Consider the following 24,016-nt stretch of genomic DNA (forward strand, 5'->3'; position numbering starts at 1 on the left):
TTTAATCATTCATTGGTCACCAAATACCTTAGATTTTAAAATGTGTGGATACAAACTGAAAAGACGCGAATTGTATATAACAATGGATAGCGCTTTTCCTTCAGTTTATGACTTACCTCTTACACTGAATTAGTATATATATATATATATATATATATATATATATATATATATATATATATATATATATATAGATAGATAGATAGATAGATAGATAGATAGATAGATAGATAGATAGATAGATAGATATATAAATAGATAGATAGATAAATATATATATATATAGACAGACAGAGAGATAGATGGATCGATCGATAGATAGATAGATAGATGGATAGATAGATAGATAGATAGATAGATAGATAGATAGATAGATAGATAGATAGATAGATAGATAGATAGATAGATAGATAGATAGATAGATAGATATACAGAGAGAGAGAGAGAGAGAGAGAGAGAGAGAGAGAGAGAGAGAGAGAGAGAGAGAGAGAGAGAGAGAGAGAGAGAGAGAGAGAGAGAGAGAGAGAGAGAGAGAGAGAGAGAGAGAGAGAGAGAGAGAGAGAGAGAGAGAGAGAGAGAGAGAGAGGGGGGGGGTATAAACCGTTGAATAGCTGGTCAAGCTAATTTACACAGGTACCTTTGTATTGAGTGACATGTGCACTCTGTAAACGTCATTTCACACACGAACATATCGAATATAACCTACAATACCCAAATAAATAATTTAGAAAGGGAGTAACGTAAAAATCATCCACCTACAACTCCAGCATGCTATACGATACTCGTTACTACTGTAAGATTCTGAATAAATGTGGACGTCATGATAGTTGTATTGTTATTATTATTGTTAAGTTGTAGTAGCCAATGCAGTGACCGAGTAAGTATGTATGAATACTAGCGGTGTATGTCACAAGAAAACTACAATATATCGTGTATTGACGTGTGAGTGAGGCGCATTGCATTAAGGTGTTTTCTCCGCCTACGCTGATCCATGATTCATCCACCCCCCTTTGTCCTTATCTACTATACTTGTATAATCATTTCTAATTTTCGGATAAAAGTGAAAATGACACCAAAATTATATAGTTATAAATATTCAATGATATTTTAAACCAAAGATATGGGATATATTTGATATACCTGAATATTTTTTTCTCCTGACATTTAAAATTCTCAGGGGGTGATACCAATGAATGTAACAGTACGTATCAGCTTTCCTATTTCCGCAAGATGCCCAGCTCGTAACGTAGTGTAATTCGCTATTTCGGAGTGCATAGGGGATGTCCCGTCAAATCACAGCGATTTTGTAGACCAGAGAAGCATTTTCTATCGTACCTTTCCGGGTGTTATGATCTGATCACTCATCGTATCACAGTCGATTACATTTATTGGCGAACCTTTGTGAAAATTTTTGAAAAATGGTGGTGGCGGATGCTAGCTCGGCACCGGCGTGTGCCGATGTTGTGTTTGTGATTGAAGGAACGGCGAATCTGCACGCCTATATCGACCAGTTGAAGACATCATACATCATCCCAACTTTAGAGTGAGTACTACTATTGTTGTTCCTTTTACAAAATTATCAAGCTGACCGGCTATACACCCCAAGTCAGCGACAGTTTCTAGCTCATCAACTGGCCACCTCTCATGCTCACACGTACGGCTGTTGTCGTGAATGACATGATTCTTAGAGAATAGCACATTGTAATACTCGTAGTAGCGAGTTTGATTGGTAATCATTTTATTTGGCCAATTGAACACGTGCAGTCGTTTTACGGCCAGCTTGTTCTTTGCATTCTTTCCTGGTGAAATTCCTTGGTCGAATTCCAGACCGGAGTACACACCAAACAGTGCGACCTTCTTTCAATGTACCTTTTTTATGTGGTAAACACTTACGTTGAGCACACCTGTCGTGTGCCGGATTTTTAATCAGTTTGTACCGTGGTTTTTATCAGATCGCCCAGCCGTACCAAGTTCTGTGTCTCCGATTAAATAACTCGGCACATTTAGTTCCGTTTTATGTAAGTTACATACAAGAAATGAAAGTGGTCTGTGGGTTTGTTCTTGTCTCGTTTGGTTTATCAACGTGAGCCGGAATTTTGGTGCTTGCACAATTCTGTGTACATTCAAAGAAAAATCACCCCATCGTTGATCTTTTGTATGCATTTAACTACCAACTCCCAGCTTTTAAATGGGACAGGGTGTTCGATGACCCCCGTTACTATAAAGTTAAATATTACTGAAATGTGGTGGCAATATGCTGAAGGGTCACATTTTACCGTTGATACTGGCAGCTGTATCTTTGGCTTACAGGTTTTTTTTTTTTATTATGAAACGTGTATACTTATACCGGAGCATTTTTTAAACTAACGCTGTGCCGAGAGTGAAGCCGATAGCTATATATCCGGATTTTTTGGTAGATATTAAATTATTCAGGGCACATTAGTTATACGGTTTCTATCTAAATTGTGCGGACTTCCTGTGTTGAACCAAGACCTCACCCAGAAGCGTGCCATATTAATTGTCGTGTTTTGGAGTAAACACGGCCACTGCTTCAGTGCTCGACGTTTTTTGTGATGGTAATTGAGTCGTGCAATCTGTTTTCGATTATCAACATATCTCAGTACTGTCAAAACGGTCGGTTGAGCATGTTTCGAGGCCAGGCGATGACTAAACTTTACGCAGTGCGTTTATGAATGTGAAAATGCTTATTTTTAGCTCTGCTGTGTAATTCCCAGCAGAATTGAAGAGACGCACAAGTATAGAATAATTAGACACTTTGAAATGTGGACATACATGTAGTTGGAAAACAATGACATTGACTCATAAATTTAACTGTTCTAGACAGAAGTGCAGCAACGATTTTATGTTCAAATTTGATACCAAAGTGCTATGAAGGGCTTCTTTTTAACCCCCATTCACACATCATACAGCATGTCCAGTAGATAAACAAATGAAGTCACTCTTGGGTGCCAGGATCAGTGAGCCCACAATACAGTTCCATCACTCCCCCCATGCATGGGTCATTTGAAACTACATGATACACATATACAATGGGTGTACTTCATTATAATATTCTTGTTTGTATGCAGATAACATTCACTTTTGTCAGGCAAGAAAAAAACACATTGGAAGGCTAGAGTAAACATTTTGGTGAAAAACAGTTAAAATCTCATCACTTTTACTTTAATTTAAGGGTTCTTAGAAGTTGAAAATTCAGTTTACATTGTATTGGCTTCTCCACCAGCATTTAAGTTTTAAAAAGTATAACTTCACCTGCTTACTATCTGTGTTACAGGTTTCCAAAACTTTTGCAAGATTAGTTTCACAGGTGACAGCATACCCAAGAAAGGCTGTGATTTTGACAAAATTTTGCGAATTGTATATTAAGTAGTCGTCTATTTGGTAATATCGATACTACATTTGTACATACAATTCATGTGATGTTTATGTAAATTACTAATAGCATATGATCTCAGTAACTGTGTGAAGTCACCCACTAATATAATGTATTTATAGTTGGAGTGTAGCCAGCAAATGAAAAGGTTGTTAGCATATAAACATTGGGGATCAACCAAGGCAACTATAGACAATTTCCAAAAAGTCCCAAAACAATGTTACTATAAATAATTTTCTATAATAACGGATATTTTCATCAATTTATCAGACTTTGTGTAACATCGCTTAGCAACAGATTTCACAGCCCACGTATTATTCTTTTTTTTTGAAGATATTTTTTCGTAGAAAGATATTTTCTGCTTATATGACGTAGGAAGGGTGTGTAACATCAGTATTAGGTGATGTGACCACACCTATAAATACATTCTGTGGTTTAGCCCCACTGCCCCAAGCAATTGGGTTAATCCATTTGATAAGGAAATATAGGTGAAGTTGACAATAACAAGGGAGGGGTAGTGAATTGTTACCATACATAAGCTGTTCACACCTATTTTGAAGTAAAAGTGATCATGTTACCTATAGTAAGTGTATGAAAGGCCGTACTATTATTTGTCGAAATAGGGGTGGTAAAGTGAAACATCGAGAAATGTTTTGATATTTTGTCATCTTTTTTATGCTGCTGTAACTGTAACTGTAAAGTTGATTTCTGAAATTAAAAAACTAACCAAACTTCACAAATTTAAAAGATACTGTTTCACTTTCTGGTAAGTCATCCGATGTCATATTATAATGTTGTTGTTCATTGGTCTGAGCATAGACCCTCCACCCACGTTGGTGGAGGGTCTGTGGTCTGAGCTGTAACTCAACAATTGCAAAGCCTAAAGAGAGATAACAAGATAATCCTTTCAATCCTATTATTACGTTTATATATTAGTTATTTTTTTAAATTCTACTCCAGGACACAACTTAAGTTATGATCCTACAAGAAAATGAAATGAATTTTAAAATTGTAGCTTACACATTACCGTTAAACTTAAAGTAAGCATTTTATTCATTCAAATTCTTAATAGCTATCTCACCAGTTCAGAATGTGGGAACATATACCCTCAGAAGGGGTTTTTATACTCCGGAAATGTCAGCCATTTTCAACTATTTTGGACTGAATACATTATATCAGTTTATTTGAACAAGTTTTGTCTTTCACCACTGATGTAGCGGTAGTAGTGTACCTAATTTTATGGTTGCACATACTTGAACAAGTCAAACAGAAAAAACGTGTATCGCTGCCACTTAGCACAAAAAATGGCTCCTACAAAGAACAAAACTTTACAGATATAAGATCAAAACAGCTGGTCAGCAGTAGTAGACTAGTTAATAATGTTGTAGTATGTAGATATATAATGACAGTTTGTTTACCTTTGTTGGTCAGATTTGATTTACACAAAACAGGCCATATTTAAATTTTACAGACAATGCAGGCTACATTGACTATACATGTATAATACCTTGTCTTTCAATATGACTATGAACTCATTTATGAAACACAATACTCAACCCCTGCTGGGAAATACATGTATACTCTCATAAAATGTAGAAGAAAAGTAGTGAATTGTTAGTGTTTACAAAGTTTGAGTTGGCGGCCATGTTTAATCTTGTTCAGGAAGTGCTTGAAAATAAAACCAGTAGGACAGCTGTACATATGCCAACTTACAAGTGTATTTTAGTTGTCTGGCAGGTATTAGAATCACAAGAACAGCAAAGTTGAACACTAATGTAAAATTTTCACTTTTCTTGAACATAGTTTTGGGAACGATAAAATCCTGAGGAACTTGACAAATTGCACAATGCCATACAATGTATTTACGAACGTTTGACAAAAACTTTGAAAATTGGGCTGTGAAGTAGTATTACAGTGCCAACATGTTTTTCCTTCACATGGAAAAAAATTGAAAATGAAAACAAATCGTGTCAGATTCGGCAAATAAAAATGTTTGCATCTTGAAACATGATATTTTATAAACTAATGATTGTGTTACAGTACATGTACTTGCGTAAAGTATAAAACATTGCCTACTTCAAACAGCGGTGGCTCCTACTGGTGTTCATATATCATACACATCTTTATGTATAGCCTAGGTACCAAGCAGATAACTGGTACATGTATACAGTTAAGTTTGTATTTCATAGTCGTGTGTACACAGTCACCAAGTACGAAGTGTCATCATTTGTAATTTAGCCTGGTAACTCCAGCTTAAATATGTGTAATTATTTGAACAGAGTTCCGTATCTATAGCTCTCTGGAAATGAATTCTTGTGTACTGTGACATGTCGTCGTTCCACTCTGCTATGGTTCGTTCCTCGCTATCTAAAACAGTGCATCAATTTCTTGTTTCATTGATTCACATCATGTGGGGATACCAACTTGTAATGCCATCATCTGATACAGCGGTGGTCCATTTAAAAGCCAGTAATAGTTGAATAGTTTGTTCCCATTTTCACATCCCCCTAAATTTGTGGAGTGAGTTCACACATTCAAGACACCCCCCCCCCCTAATTTGTGGGATGAGGTACCTGTAACACATCCAAGACATCCCCCCTAATTTGTGGGGTGAGTTAACACATCCAAGACATCCCCCCTATTTGTGGGGTGAGTTAACACACCCAAGACCATCCTACAGCAAAGTGACCAAACTATTCAGCAGTGCATCATGATGTACTGATAGTGGCAATGGAAGCACTTTACACAGTAGCGAAAAAATGTGAAACAAAAGTGCATTTAAGTTTTCCAGACTGCACAGATACCCTAATAGTGAAAAAGAAATACTGCTATTAACAATACAGTGTGTAACATCAAATTGTTTTATAGTTGGTACACTGCTATCTTTTGAAATCATTTGTAACATGTGACAAGTAGGTAGTGTCTACCTGTTAGTTCATCAAGTCCATTAACTTCCCCACCAAGTTCCAAAATGCAAATTAGGTGTAAATTTGGATCAGGTGTCTTAGTACAAACTACTGATCACTGCTGTTCTAAAATCTCAACAAAATGCCATGGTTACACTTTTTTTACAGAAGTTTGAAAATTGCAACAAAAACTACTTGCTACTGAATTTCTAAAATTTTAACGAAAAATAATCGTTACAGAAGTTTGAACGGTTTAACAAAAAATTACCAATTACAAGTCAAAACCTTAGCACAGAACATGATAACCCAGTAGTTATGACAGGTCAAAGGTCATCAGCAAATTTATACAAGTTTCTGCTGATGTGTGTCAACAAATTTGTAGTCTGTCAATTTGACCTTGAAATTTAGGTCAGTGTTCAGTTTAGACTAAATACAGTATGACAATAATAAAACCATAACAAGTCTTAATATTTCATCACATGTTCCTGTTCTTGTAGATTGCCTGATCTCTACAGAAATCATGACAAATTTGACACTATTTTATCTAGTTCATTGACTGGCACACAATAAATAAACAAGTTGGACTCTGCAATCATATCAATCACTGTTTGAAATGAAGGGTCAGTCCTTGAGTATTGCCAGTGATGTGTTAGGGTATAGGGTTAGGGGTCAGAGTGGTACAATATGTGTCATTGGTTAAAGTTTTACCTCCATCAACCGTAGTTGTTTTCACCAGTCACCTGTTGTAAGTTTAGATAGAAGATACAGACATACATACATACATATACACACATACATTGTACATACATACATACATACATATACACACATTATACATACATATACACACATACATTGTACATACATACATACATACATACATATACACACATTATACATACATATACACACATACATTGTACATACATACATACATACATACATATACACACATTATACATACATATACACACATACATTGTACATACATACATACATACATACACACACATTATACATACATATACACACATACATTGTACATACATACATACATACATACATACATACATACATACATACATAGATGTACATTATTCCATACATATGTACATACGTACGAACATACGTATGTACGTACATACCTACATACATACATACATATTACATACATACATACATACATACATATACATTTTCCATACATACATACATACATACATACATACATACATACATGTATGCACACTCACACACAGATATACACACACAATGTATATATACACATTCAATCCAAGAGAGTCGTTCACATGTAAAAATTTCAAGCATATACCCACGTTTCAAATATCTTCAAGACAGAGTTTGACAAACATTTGAATAAGTGGTTATTTGTATTATTAAGCTCTATATACCGGGGTATGTACATATATGTTCTTCTCTGTTGTACATGTATGATGTACTATATGTACTTCATGAAAACTCAAGTTATACCAAGAAAATTCTGTTTCGTACAAACAACTAATTTAGCTACAAGATAGTTTCCTAAATACATGACTACATGTACTTCATATAAACTCGTTTTACATGTAGGTCTAGCTTTACTAATACTACTCACAATCACTATAACGTGGGCCATGTGTTTTAATGATATACATGTAGAAATGGTTAAAGCACATTTATGTAACAGTTGTGTTTATTGTGATGCAAATTATCTAGATAGTTAGTGGAATGCTTTGAAAAGGACACTGAACTTACCAACACTTGGAATCAACATTGTCTGAGCTCACAGAGTTGAAACCTACATTGTACATTGTATAAATGCACAGGGATGAAACTTACTTTGTACGAACTCGTAGGGATGGAACTTGCATTGAACGAACTCATAGGGGTAGAACTTATGTTGTACGAATTAGTAGGGATGGAACTTTAATGTTGTGCAAACTCACAGTGCTGGTTACCTACGCTGTGCAAACTTGCGAGCATGAAACTTACAGTCTGTGAAGTCACCGGGATTGAACTTTCATGAACCCATTGTATAAACTCACAGGGGTGACATCAATCATCCATGGATGATTTTTTCATGGAATATTAAAAAATTTACAATATTATGTATTATATACATGTAGTGTTACCATGATATTAGGCAAGGATACTATCAGTACAATGTGTAGCTGGGTGATGGTGTATCGTTGCACTGAGGGCAGACACTCTCATATCAAGTCTGTAATAATTTTATTATACAGTCTCCACAGATGTTATTTTTTATGCAAGAAATATCGTGTTGGGGAAAAATCAACCTGGAAATGAGCTTGTGTGACATTTACTGTGATCATCTCTTTGATAATTGTCCAGCTAGACATGGTAACAATAAAATGTGACATTTTAGTAAGATTTTTTCAACCAGAAAAAAAAAAGATGTTACAGTGTATGTTTCATGTTTATTGGTTTCTAGTGTATAGCCCTAGTGGTACTTTTGAAGCAGGGGAGGGTTTTGATGAAATTAAAATGGTTTCCTGGATGTAAATGTAACATTTTTATTAAGGATGTAACACAAGAAAAAGGGGAATTTTACAATCCGCTCTACTGTACATTGTAATTTAAGTAGGTAAAAGGTATGGGGAACTCCGGTAGCTTTTACCTACTTATTACCTTGTAAAATCTAACAACACCTTATAGTTGATTCAGCTAGCTATGCATCTATCTACTGTGCAGCTACATGTAGTAAGCTCTGTAGTTCATAATTTATACTCTGAGAAGTAGAATCCATGGAAGAGAAAAAAGGAAAATATCCATACTTTCCCAGTGTTTTTGATAAGGTTTGGGAATCTGTGTGGGAAATCAGTTAAAATTTCTCAAACCTTGTTACATTATTTTGGTGGGGGAAACCATGCTAAAACACCTCAGAATGCAGGTACAATGTAGATTTTAAACTATTTACATGTACTAGAGAACCCTTTTCAAATAACTGAGGAACCAGGTAGGTTTTACCTATGAGAGACTCCTGGTAAAATGGTTGGGGAACCAGGTAGATTTTACCTATTGACTAGAGAACCTGGTAAAGTGACTGGGAAACCAGGTAGATTTTTCCTGTATCTCATCTCTTACCAGCATACATGTATTATGTAACTAGAATCCATGTACGATGAAAAAATTGTAAGATTTGGCATAAACTGTAAGATACATGTACAAATGTAGGTCGTGTTGTACAGCCCAATCAGGCTTTGTAACTGGCTGATACGCATCCCATGTCATCCTTATGGCTATGCTGACAAGATAACACTACTCTAGATTAAATCAATTTACTACATACATGTACCACCTGTCATTCTTCTCCTCTCTTACTGTTCACAAACATCAGCAAAAATACTGTTTGTGATGATAGATACACATGTAATTCATTACGTGAATGAAATGGACAGAGAAATGAATTTGTACTTTTTGTGGCATATACTGTCATTGTAAAATGTAAGAATCAAATGAGTATTGAACCAAACCAGCTTGAACTGAATAGTAGCAGTATTTCACTTTTTTTGTAACAAAAAGTACACAATGTAGCAATTTTGTGGTATATTTTTGTATTGTATTTGTAACAAAAAGTACACAATGTAGCAATTTTGTTTTGTGGTATGATACTTTGTATTGTATTTAGTAAAAACAGACCTTGAATTGGTTACAGTTATATACACATCTGTGTGTACATAGTAAACCTTTAATTGTTACAATTCAGTGTACATTGTAGCAAGCATGCTTTATGTCAATAGCAACAATGTACACTAAACTGTTATAAATCAAGTGAATTTATTGATAATTTTACCCTGTTCATGGTTGTCATATAATGCTTTATTACCTTTACAACATGCAAAAAATGGAAAGCATGGTATAGTAAATACATAGACATAATGTAACTTTACAACACTCATAATGTAACTACTGAAGAGATTTTGATTTGCATGTACATGTATCATATGTACCTGATGTCTCTGTATTAAGTTTATCACATTTCATATGAAAAAATATTTGTAAAGCTAATTTGGGACGATATGTAGATTTATTTAAATTAATTTCCAAAGATTATATAATTTGGTATGCATGTACAGTGTCAGGGTATCATAATCGCATGTAGATGAAGTCTGATTTTAATTTTTTAGATTTCGTACATTTAACCACAGTTGTGGGTTTGAAAGCTTAGCGAAATGAATAAAATATAGTCAAAAATAAAATGGACTTAAAAAAATATAGATACCAGATATACATGTAGCAATATTGAGTTTGTTGATACTGGGCCGTATTAGTCAATTAGTCACATTTTTGCAGTGAAAATAAAAATGCTCATATTTCACAGAATTCTGTTTCAATAAAAATGTACTTTACTAAATCTTGTTATTGATATTCCTTGTGTCATCAAGTGAGACTGAATACATTTAAGATTAAACTGTTTGATATCTGGAGACTGGAGGAGTTGGCGCCCAAATTATTTTTTAGCACAACTGAACTTCTTTGGTTCAGTAGTGCTATTGGCATGGGAAAGTGTCTGTCTGTCTGTCTATGTCTGTCTGGATGTGTGTGTGTGTGTGTTAATGTTCGCAGAAACTGATATTATGAAGGGAAACTTTATTAAAATACAAATGTACATGAAGCTGTGTATCTCAGTTTGATTGTTGTGTTGTGTTGTATTGTGTTGTGTTGTATAATGTTGTGTTGTGTTGTGTTGTATTGTGTTGTGTTGTGTTGTGTTGTTGTGTTGTGTTGTGTTGTGTTGTGTTGTGCTGTGTTGTATTGTGTTGTGTTGTAATTTTCAGAAATAAATTTTGAAATTTTTATCTCTGGTAATTTTTGGCAAGAAACTATTTTTAAATAACTGTAGAATCCAATACAGTGACTTGTGTGTTATGACTTGTTTTGGAACCCTTTAAAATTTAAATACTGCACATGTACACAACAACAGTTGGTCTCAGAAATGGTTTGATACATCTCACTACTATCCTCACTAGCAGCACTGATCTCTGCAATGGTTTGAAACTCTTCAAATTTGAACAGTGTATATCTAAACAGCAACACTTGGTCTCTGCAAATACTTCAAGGTCAGAAAGGTGAATGACCTCGTGCTTTCTGCCTGGTGTCAGGCCATTGTATGGTGGAAGTACATTATGACACATGTACACAGGATAGCAACTTGATCCTACATAGCAGATGTACATGTAGTAGTGCCAAATCAACAGAAGTATGCAAAAACAAGTCGTTTTGCCACGTTTCTAAAAAACAAGTAGCGACGATAAAAGGAAACCTGTTACAAAATGTACACACATTGTACGAATGTTACCCACCAGAATTGTGGTACAAAATTTTGCCATTTTTTTCAGATTTCTCCATCTTTTGTTTTTGTTCCCAATTTGAAATACCACAAAAGTAAAATTTTACTTTGATTACCAAAACAAATTGACAATTTTCACTGCAGTTTTCAGAGTAGACTGTCGATAGTCGTTCGTGCCTTTTTTGCTACATTTCAGCTAAAACAAAGTCGTCGCCTCGCTCCATAGCACTGAATACTAACACGTACTGATAATGATATGAGGCACGAGCTCGTGTCTCTGGCCCTCACTGTTCATATCATTCTCAGTATGCGTTAGTATTCAGTGCTACGGAACAAGGTGACGACTTTGTTTTAGATGAAATGTAGCAAAACAGGCACGAACAACTGTCAACAGTCTATTTTCAGTGCTACCTGATAAAAAGTATTGGAAGGCTATCGTGCCAAACTATCACATATTATCTTTTGTTTATTTACAATATAAACCACATGACAAAAACATTTCAAAACATTTTACATACTTACTGAAATACTAATGGAGAGTCAATTCCAATAGTGTATGGACACTTTAAGTGGACACTTTGTTGATAGATTTACATGTAATTCAAGGGAAACGAGTTACAACTGCCAACATCAGACCATGGACAAACAGAACATGTTACAAACAGGTAAAGTAAACAACTGAATTTGCATAAATATCACTTGGCACATCATGTTGGCAGTAGAGAGACTTGTATTACACTCCATCATTTGATAAGAATAGTTTTATGGCCACTTTTCATAGTGGTTCATATTCACAAACAAACGGCCAGTCCTCCAGTTATTTCATATACATATACATGTACATGTAAAGAAGCCATAAAACTGTTCAGCTCAAACCATGGTATGTACTGGTAATACAAGTCTCTGCTGTGCCAAGTGTTATTAATCCAATTCATTTGTTTACTTTCCCAGTTTGTAACAGGTTCCTTTCATCCATGGTCTGATGTCTGCAGTTGTACCACAAATGAATTATGATGTTTGTGAACTTACTTGTTGTCTTATTTGACGTGACTGTGTGTGTATACAGCCCGGAGACTTGGCTATCCATCATGAATTTTCTGTATTTATTCAGTGGCTGTGGGTAATACAGATTACAAAACTAATTCAAAATATTTATATTATGAGGAAGTATATATAGTTAGTAACCCATGAAGACTGCACATACATTGTACTATAGTATGTATGAATTGGACATTTCTGCAAAGATAGAAAAAAGTGTTTGTATTCAGAAAACTCTGTCGTTGTCGGTGGCCGAGTGGTTAAACCACTTGCCTCTTACCACTGCTGTCGGGGTTCAAACCCCATTCAGGGTCCAATTAAATTTACCACACTGTAAGTAAGTAGAGTGTCGTTCAGTTTGACTCTACAGAAACACAGGTTTTCCCCTGGTACTCCGGTTTCTTCCTGCATTAACACTGAACCCATGAGGGATGGCCCTCACTGGACTTCTTGGGAGACGAAGTGTTTATATACTTAATTAAAGAACTATCCAGTATAAATAAAGATTATTATTATACCAATGATCTTTCTCAATATTGACATTATGGTAGAGTCAAGCCATGGTATGTGGGAAATTTGGTTGTCACTTCCCATCATGCCTTGCATAAGACTACCAAGGATCAGGGTTGATTCTGGTCTGTCTTAAGTCAAGTAGAGTAAGCTATTAAACCAATATTCATTTTTTTTCTTCAAAAAGTGAGGCACAAATGTGTTTTGTTTCGTAATATTTTCCTCTCAGCAGTTGAATACATTGTGTGAGAAGGTTAAGCCTTGTTGTTATGCACATTCTGTCAAAGGGTGGGTGAGGGGTGGGGTGGGGGGGGGGGATATATTCTTCAATGTTGAAAATATATAATACCAAAGATTTAGTCTCTGAACATGTATCCATTTTTTCAATTTTTCAAAATTTAGGTACATTTTGAATATTATTATATTTGCTTTCTCGTTGAAAATGTTGATTTTCTAAAAAAAAAAAAAAAAAAAAATATTGTGGTACATTTTGTATTTATTACATTTGCTGTCTCTTTGAAAATGTGAATTTTCCAAAAATTTTGTAAAATTTATATCTTATCTTATGTGTTGTCGCAGTTTTCAAACATTGTATGAGAAAGGGAGCTGTGAATGTGAAACTTTGTTGATGAGTCACTCGTATTTACGATGTTAGGATAGGCCAGTATTTCATAGGGGACTACTTTTCAGTCTACTCTGTAACATAATTTGCGACAAATAAAGTGCCAGTGTGTAACTTTTATGGATCAGTAGTTTCATGTTTATTTCATCAAGATAATCCTTGTGTTAGTCTCAACAGAATTGACCAGTACAGTTCAGTAGCAATGACGATATGCTTTCTCAGAGTGGAGTGAAACGTTATCGATGAAAATTACTCTTTTTTTTTTACACGCGTCAGTAATTTTTGAGAAAAACATGCAATACAGATGTTTGGATAATACCGTAGGAAGCTGAGAATGTATAAAGAGGAACTGAAAATGAGAAATATTTTATCTTGACCACAGTGACCAAAGAATGTTGAAAACATGAACAGTTTTTCATTGATTTAATGAAATAAACCCTACACAACCAACAATTTTCATACAGCTGCTGTACATTTCCACGTAATTTCCACTGTTCTTCACTAAATGTTGTAAGAAATACATCACAGTTATAATAAATATCCTGGTCGCAGTATGAGTTTGACACTTTCCTACAATCTCTCAGTGGTTGTCTTTTTCCTCGTTATTTTCCATTTTCACCCAATTCACTCAAATAATAGTTAAACTGGTTCATCCTAGCCTACCTGAAGTCTTGAAAGACTTAAAGGGGCACAGGCTGAGTTTAGACGGTTTTTGGCCGCAATTTTTATTGCCTGCGAAGTGTTACATATTGTATTCTACTTACCAAAGCATACTCATTCGTTACTTGATACTGGTATAACTCAATCCTGGTATTTAGATATAATATATGAAAGATTTAATGACATAATTGTTGGTACCTATCAACAAATCTGATTTTGATTATCAGGGACGAGTGAAAATGTGTTAATTTAGTGTTAATCCTTCAAGATTACTAAATTAATGTGTTTGATACATTTTATATAATATAATTTAATTTAAATTAATATAATTTACATAAGACAAAAATAAGAACAAATGTTGAGAAAAACGTAACCGGTTATATCTATTTAGGTGCGATGTAGTTGTAGTTTCCAAAATGAAATGTCACCTCTATCGTAGTTCGTATTACAATAATTTTACATTTTCCAAAATCAAATGTGTCTGAACTATACACGTACATGTACACAGACTGCAGCATTTCTGTTTACTTTATTGTACATGTAGTTCTGTGAATTTGTGGATTTACAGTTTCCAAAATCAAAATTTTCTGAATTACAGTAATTGTACATTTCCAAAAGGGAAGATTTTGAAAGTACAATAGTTTCCAAAATCAAATATTTGAGAATTACATTTCAATGATTTTAGTTTCTAAAATATAATGTTTCTCAATTGCAAGTTTCTAAATTGACAGGTTTCTGAATTACAGTGGTTTTACAGTTTGAAAAATGAAACTTTTCTGAATTACAGTTGAAAATGAAACATTTGTGAATTAGTTTCAAAAATGAAACATTTGTGAATTACAGTTGAAAAATGAAACATTTGTGAATTACAGTTGAAAAATGAAACATTTGTGAATTACAGTTGAAAAATGAAACATTTGTGAATTACAATGTTTACAGTTTCTAAAATAAAACATTTGTAAATTACAATTTGCTTACAGTTTCTAAAATAAAACATTTGTAAATTACAATTTGCTTACAGTTTCTAAAATAAAACATTTGTGAATTACAATTTGCTTACAGTTTCTAAAATAAAACATTTGTAAATTGCAATTTGCTTACAGTTTCTAAAATGAAACATTTGTAAATTGCAATTTGCTTACACTTTCTAAAATGAAACATTTGTAAATTGCAATTTGCGTACAGTTTCTAAAATGAAACATTTGTAAATTGCAATTTGCTTACAGTTTCTAAAATGAAACATTTGTAAATTGCAATTTGCTTACAGTTTCTAAAATGAAACATTTGTAAATTGCAATTTGCTTACAGTTTCTAAAATGAAACATTTGTAAATTGCAATTTGCGTACAGTTTCTAAAATGAAACATTTGTAAATTACAATTTGCTTACAGTTTCTAAAATAAAACATTTGTAAATTACAATTTGCTTACAGTTTCTAAAATAAAACATTTGTAAATTACAATGTTTACAGTTTCTAAAATGAAACATTTGTAAATTACAATTTGCATACAGTTTCTAAAATGAAACGTTTGTTCTTCATAGTTAGTAATTTTATGACTTACAATGAATGTGAATTACAATGTTTACAGTTTCTAAAATAAAACATTTGTAAATTACAATTTGCTTACAGTTTCTAAAATGAAACGTTTGTTCTTCATAGTTAGTAATTTTTATGACTTACAATGAATGTGAATTACAATGTTTACAGTTTCTAAAATAAAACATTTGTAAATTACAATTTGCTTACAGTTTCTAAAATGAAACGTTTGTTCTTCACAGTTAGTAATTTTATGACTTACAATAAATGTGAATTACAATGTTTACAGTTTCTAAAATAAAACATTTGTAAATTACAATTTGCGTACAGTTTCTAAAATGAAACATTTGTTCTTCACAGTTAGTAATTTTATGACTTACAATGAATGTACTCTTTACCATTACATGTTGGTTATTATTCCTCAGACGTAACAATGACATCACCACCATGTCACCACTATATATATGTCATGATTAACGTGAAAGAAATTTCCTGGAAAGTTATTTCCATGTAATTTAAGATTTGCACCAGGTGTGTTATGGGTGCAGCGTGAATACAATATACGTGTACATGTATGTTACAAATGATAGTCATGTCGTGAATGAAAACACTATTTTGACATTTTGGAAGTTTTTTTTAGTGAGTCCGTGTGAATAAAAACATGATTCTTAACAATGTTTGTACAATTTAAAATTCATTATAACTTTGACATGCAGAATTTGTGTAAAGGGTGATCTACTTGTTTCTTTGCTAGAGACAGTGGAATGATTCTGTTATTTAAAGGGCCATGTTTCAATCCCAGGTCATTGCATTAGTGTTATATTTAAGGATTACAAGGGGTCATTTTGTTCTGGACCAACCAAACTTAAAGCTGTGTAAACACTGTCTAAATGCCTTCACATTGACAAATCTGGTCTGTTATGTTATAATCCGGGCTTAGTAAACCTTTTTAAGTCCAGACTATACAAAGTCGGACTTAGACCGCCCTAACACTTTCACACAGTACTTTTACAGTACGTCAGACTAAAACTTACATGTAGAGCTGCCTAGGGCTGGACTATATTTTGCAGTGTGAAGCCCCCTAATGAAACACAAGTAGAATGGCCCACAGAGTTATAGTGTGCATAAAAACGGTATGTATTGTAACTACTATATTAGGTTCCAAAAATCAACAGGAAATGTTTATACTGTATCATAGTGGGCTAATTCTCAAACATGTATGCTTTAAACGACCCAGTAGCTGTAAATTCTGTGAATTTTTTGCTTGTTTTCGTTACTTTTGCAGTTGTGAAAAATACATTATTTACATTTACTTAGGAAAAAGAGGTACTATAATTCAGCCGGTTTGACCTCTGACATCAAATTGTTCAATCATTCTGATAAGCGGCATTACCTCTTTCTACCAGTAATTTAATGGTACTGTGTACATGAGCTTGAAGGATTCGTTTTTCGTTTTCACTCATAATATATTGCTTCAACCCAACATGGGATAGCACGTGATAAGTTGACCAATTATTTGGTCTTTCAGAGTATACATGTACATGTATGTATGTACATTGTATACTGTCCGTATGCATGTAAACAGTTACATTTTTGTACATGTATGAATCTACATGTAGTAATAGCGCATGGACTTGATCACTTGTTTGTAAACAAATTGTGAATTTGTTTGATGTTGATGGTACTAACTGTGTACACTGGCTTGATGTCCATTTGTAAACAGTATTGAATCAAGTATGGACGTGATTACTTGTTGATAAATAATTTTTTTAATAAATTGTAAATTCATAGGAGGTTGATACGATGTGATTACCAGGTGGTCAAACTAGCCTCAGCAGGTATATCAACATTATAAATTGAAAATATGGAAAGATGATAATTATGAAACTTCCTATCCATAGGGTTAAAATATTTCAGCCACAAAACAAAAAATAAATCAACTGACGTAGATGTAAATAATTGAAGTTTTCTATCATTGTGAAGGTATGAAATATATCTTTGGACTTTTTAAATTTTTTATTCTATTAACTTTCAGTTTTTCAACATATCATTTTGATGAAGCCAGACATTTGGTGGCTTTGTGATTATAATATCATAACTAGGCAAAGCCCATAAGCTCACGCAAGGTAGATTCATTTGTGACCAGCTGTTTGACGATGATATTGGAGATATTGCCCTCCTCGTGGAAAATGTGCATAGTATATAGAACGTGCATGTGTAGTCATTGCGCCACAATGCATAGAATGTGCATGTGTAGTCATTGCGCCACAATGCATAGGATGTGCATGTGTACTAGTCATTGAGCCGCTATGCAGCCGCTTCGTGAGCTATTAACAACAGTGTGTCTTTTTTCAGAATCTTTGAAAAATTTGTATCAAGAAGGAAATGTTAGTCTTGTTGTGTAGACATGTGGTGTAGATTTTAACATCAAACACCTCCATATTAGTCTTGTGTCTTCTATCTTATTACCTTGCCTGTTTACGGCGATGTCTAGATAGTAGATACATCATTAGCTGGTCGTATACCTCCGAGCCCTCATCTTCTCAGCTTGTCTTGAATACATTGTCAAACTGATAATAACAATTTGAAAATTTTCGTCCAATAGCATTGTCAATGACAGCAAGCAAGTCCCATCAACCTTGACAACTTATTATTTTTTATTTTAAAATTATGTTTGAAAATGTAATATTAAAGACTTTAATATTTACCAAAATTTGCAAATTTTAAATGTCTGATGTTTTCTGAAAATTCGTAAGTAAAAATTTGAAACCAAAATTGGAAGTAACAGATGGAAGGAAATTATACTCTAAAATTATAAACTATATGTCTTAATATTTGATAGTTTTGTGAAAGTCAACAATTTTCCAATTTTTGTGAAGATTTACAAATTTTGAAACTTTATCTGAAATAACAGATGCAAGTGGACTCTAGAAAGTACAACCTTGTTATGATCTTTGATATTTTTGTGAAAATTTGTGAGTGAAAGGTTATGAATTTTGAAACAGAAATTTGAAGTAACAGATGCAATGGGGTACGGGTAGCAAACGAATGCCAGTTGTCTCACTAGTAGTAGTATTTGTACAATCTGTGTTGAACCAATGGCCTCCCACTCATAGGAGAAAGAGTGACTTGTCGGCCCGCTGTTTGTCGTCACGTCGTAGTACTCCAGTTTCTTTGAGATATTACTTGACTGTCATACGGTCACCTGCCAGTAACCAGTATCATTTTAAAGTGTGGGGGAGTCGTAAATGAACCCTTTAAATACAAACAACTTCTGCTATCAAATACTGAGCTGACATTTGTTGCATCTGCCAACTGTATCATGTCAAACACGCCTTAAAGCTGCTACATCAAATTTTTAGAGTCTGGTCCAGTCAGTAAAGGTAACAAAAGGTCATTCCGTGGTTCATAAAGGGGAGTGGGTATCAGTTAACATGAATTATTCAATCTGCCATTTCAGTTACTCTGGTCCAACTGTGAACTCGACATGTTCACATTTCTTTTGACTTCTATGTACGTAGTTTCGACAAAATTGCATTTTCAACAAAGATTTTGATCGTGAGGGAGAGAGTAAGTGAAATAAAATGGATTTGCAAGGGTTCAGTTCAGAAATGTTGTGATTTTTTTGGTGTTTGATGAATTTCATCAATTTAACAGAATGAGAAAAATGATGTAAAATGAGGATGTACATGTATTAACTTGTTTTTACTATTACAAGATGCGTTTGAATGTAATATAAGAAAGAAAACAAGTTGTATTTGAAAGATTGGTTGCATCATAGACTACAAAATGGTCTATGGTTGTATGTTGTCAATTTAATATGCCTTTGTCAGATCTAGAGAATTCAAACAAAGTTTGCCCAAGTTTCACTTTTTCAAGACTATTTTGTAATTAATTTGAAATGCTGTTGGTGTTTCATAAAAATTAGTTCAAAATTAGGTCAAGATATGTACAAAAGTTTCAGAAAAACAAAAAAAATGTTGAAAAAATTTAGGAAGGGAAATTAGTAATATAGAGGTAAAGTGAAAGTAAGAGAGAATGACGTCATCTGTATCAGTATCAGCAATAAATGAGTAAAAAAATACCTTGAATTACTGATTAATTTTCCTAGCACTGGCCATTTTTCAAGGAATTTGTCTTTCATATCATGCAAACATGATAAATCAGTTTATTAAGAATAAAGTAACCAATTTATTGATAATTGATGACTTCATTTGCTATGAATCACACTAAAATAATGAGTAGTATAAAAGTGAGTAAACCGCATATATTTGAATTAATTTGCATAAACAAGGTTATTTGCATAAATGCAAACATATGATGAATCAGTTTATTAACAATAAGATAACCAATTTATTGATAACTGATGACTTCATTTGCTATGAATCACACTAAAAATAATGAGTAGTATGAAAGTGAGTAAACTGCATATATTTGACTGAATTTGCATAAACAATACAATTATTTGCATAAATTTATACTTTAAATACTAAAGATTGATGAAAATGTAGAATTGATCATGATTGGTTATTGTTATCAGCAGCAAATAAGCACAATACAGTTGAATTACTGACTTTAAATTTCACTGCTGAGTGATTTTTTTCTGGCTAACTGTCCTACATTCTTATTTTCAGGAATCTGACATACTTTGCAATTGTTAAAACACCCAAAGATGAATCAGTTAATAATAAACAATTTGTTGATAATTGATGACTTCATTTGGTCTGACTCATGTTACAAATAATGAGTGGTAAGAAAGTATGAATAAACTGAATGAATATGAATAAGTAATTACCTCATTTGCATAACTACATTGTTTGGAATAGTGAATGATTGTTCATTGTTGTTTGGACAACATCATATTGACACCAATTCAATCAATCTATCTATCTATCTACCTATCTACCTACCTACCTACCTATCTATCTATCTACCTACCTACCTATCTATCTATCTATCTATCTATCTATCTGTCTGTCTGTCTCTGTCTGTCTGTCTGTCTGTCTGTCTGTCTGTCTGTCTGTCTGTCTGTCTGTCTGTCTGTCTGTCTGTCTGTCTGTCTATCTATCTATCTATCTATCTATCTATCTATCTATCTATCTATCTACCTACATGTATGTATCTATCTATCTTTATTTCTTCAATTATGAAGTGTGTTATGGTACATGTACATACTACATAGCAATTATATGCATGTGTGAACAAAACATAGCCAAAGTATTCCAGTACTCAATTAATCACAAAGCTACTATATTCTTGCATGAATCATAAAAGATAACACTATGATATTAGATATTAGTCATATGTGTGGGTTTTTATATACAGTAGATAATGAAAGCAGGAAAACAGTATGTCACATTTACATTGTAGATAGTTATCAAGTCATTATTCTCGCGCGGATAAACCAAAATATTGATCATGTAGGTGTAAGTTACATGTACTTTTATTTCTGTGACATATAGCCCAGAGACTTGATATTGGTTTTCTGCCAAATCTCAAGATCCATCGTTTAATGATTTGAAAAGCAATGACTAGTCTGCACATCAGGTGTTAACGTAATTATAAAATACCCCCCTGTCTAGATCATATGTCATATATATTACTACACTTCACTGGCCCAGAACAAGTGCGACATAACTCCTATTCATTACCACTAGAGTTATGTCGCACCTTTTCTAGGCAGTTGACCTGAAGGATCAGAGATAGTCATCTGTCTGAGCTGATGTGAAGAACTTTAATGAAATGTTGTGTACTTCAGTGACTGTTAGGAAACATTGTAAGGAACTCAGGTGAAAGGATAAGATAACTACAAATTATGTATGATAATTATTGTCTGTGTAACTCTTAAAAATACACGAGGGAACTCAGGTAAAATGATGTAGGAACTTGCATAAATTGTGTGTGTCTTCTAACCTTTAGGAATACAGATAGAGTTAGCTAGGTGAAATGACTTAGGAACCTTGATAAATTTTGTGTACTTACATGTACATGTAACTTGCTACCATTTGGGAACATGGATAGGGAACTTGACTTTGGACTGCTGATAAATTTTGTGTACATTTACTATGTTATCCTCAGCCACAGTATCAGGGAACTTAAGTGAAACGACTGGAACTCAGATAAATTTTGTGTGTCTTTTCACTGACAGGGAAGTCAGGTGAACTGACTATTAAAAGGGAATTCAGATAAATTATATGTACTTCTTATTCTTAGGAATATTCACATGAAATGACTTCGGAATGCAATGTATTTTGTGTACAGTTACCTTATAAATGACTGTTAGTTAACACTGGAACAAATATTTTAACAGAAACTTTGTGCGGCAAGTATCTACATTTGTACAAGTATGTTTATAGTATTTGTTTTGTTTCAGAGAAAATTTATCTTCTGACTTTTTGAAAAGGCAGGACATGTACAATGTATTTAGTATACATGTATGTATATATAAAGTGTACCCAATCTTCCTAATGTGTATGCATTAAAAAAAATTGCTCCCAAACAAATTATGGTTTAAGATATCTGTGTATTGCCAGTCTTGCTCCACTTCCATCCCCTCTGTTATGGGGGACGGTTCTTTAACTTGCACAAACAAAAAATAAGTGTTTGAAATAAGCTATTCCATTCTAGAATGAGTGGTATTTAGCTTGACACACTTATACATGTGAATTTGTATCTCTTTGCCACTGTCAAAGTAAGTTTGATAGATTAAGTGAGTGTACTTCAGTGTGTAACAGTGTATTATGTCAAAAAAATTGAAAATTCTTCATATTAAGGAGGATTGTATTGTGACAAATATGTGTAACATGCGTTGTATTGTCATTTAGGACAAAGGGTGGAGAAGTGAATGGGTTGTGTTCAGTGTAAGTGAGAGCCTCCTTACATGTAAATACGTTTGCTCTTTGTGTAGAAGTCAATGACCTGTGATGTCACAGACCAAGATACATGCCACGGACCATGCCATGTAGCATGTGTACATATGTACACATGTGTAGTGACTTTATGTGTCTTTTTAAATATACATGTCAGAGATAGAGTGGGAGATATGCTGATTTGGACTGTAGTGGTGATGAATTACATAATTTTGAATTAAAGGCATTATAACCACAAAACATACATGCTGTACATATGTGGTGATTACAAGCATAACATAATTGTATGTATTCAAGTATAGATAAATGTACATTGTAATTTGTACATGTACAGACATGCATACATACATACATACATACATACATACATACATACACACACACACACATACATACATACATACATACATACATACATACATACATACATACATACATACATACATACATACATACATACATACATACATACATACAAATGTACATACATACATACATACATACATACACACACACAGACAGACAGACAGACAGACAGACAGACACACACACACATACATACATACACACACATACATACATACATACATACATACACATACATACATACATACATACATACATACATACATACACATACATACATACATACATACATACATACACATACATACATACATACATACATACATACATACATACATACATACATACATATATACATACATATATACATACACATACATACATACATACATACATACATACATACATACATACATACATAATTTTCAGAGACAAACAGCACATTGGTGTTATGTTTGAATATTGAGCTACATACATGTATCAATACTATTTTTTTCCTTCAATGTGCTTAGAGCGATATTTATTATTTTCATTGATAAAGCCAGCACTATATTCTTCTCTCTCAGTTTCCGTTACTAAACTATCAACAGCTAGTTTCCTTTCACTTTATACATTGTGTATGTCTTGTAGCTTAAGGGTATGTAGTACTTATACACGCAGTGCTGACAATTTTGCTTTCTTAGGGAACATATGCAGTTTTCGATAAACTGGATTGAACGTTAAATCTGTATCGTCGTATAATAGCGTCTTTTGTCATTGTGTACTTACATGTAAAACAGACCACCATTTATCTGTCAAATCTCA

General features: G+C 33.5%; 1 protein-coding gene across 1 annotated transcript in view; it reads left to right on the plus strand.

Annotated features, from left to right (window-relative positions):
• Positions 1 to 1,231: 1,231 nt before the first annotated feature.
• LOC144448005 (mediator of RNA polymerase II transcription subunit 25-like) overlaps positions 1,232 to 24,016 on the plus strand; it is a 58,437-nt gene continuing 35,652 nt past the window's right edge. The window contains exon 1 of the mRNA XM_078138148.1: positions 1,232 to 1,543. Coding sequence (XP_077994274.1) covers positions 1,419 to 1,543 — 125 coding nt within the window. The 5' untranslated portion in view covers positions 1,232 to 1,418. The remainder of the gene's footprint in view (positions 1,544 to 24,016) is intronic.

Source organism: Glandiceps talaboti, chromosome 17, assembly GCF_964340395.1.
Source record: "Glandiceps talaboti chromosome 17, keGlaTala1.1, whole genome shotgun sequence".
In the NCBI taxonomy this organism is placed as follows: Eukaryota; Metazoa; Hemichordata; class Enteropneusta; family Spengelidae; genus Glandiceps; species Glandiceps talaboti.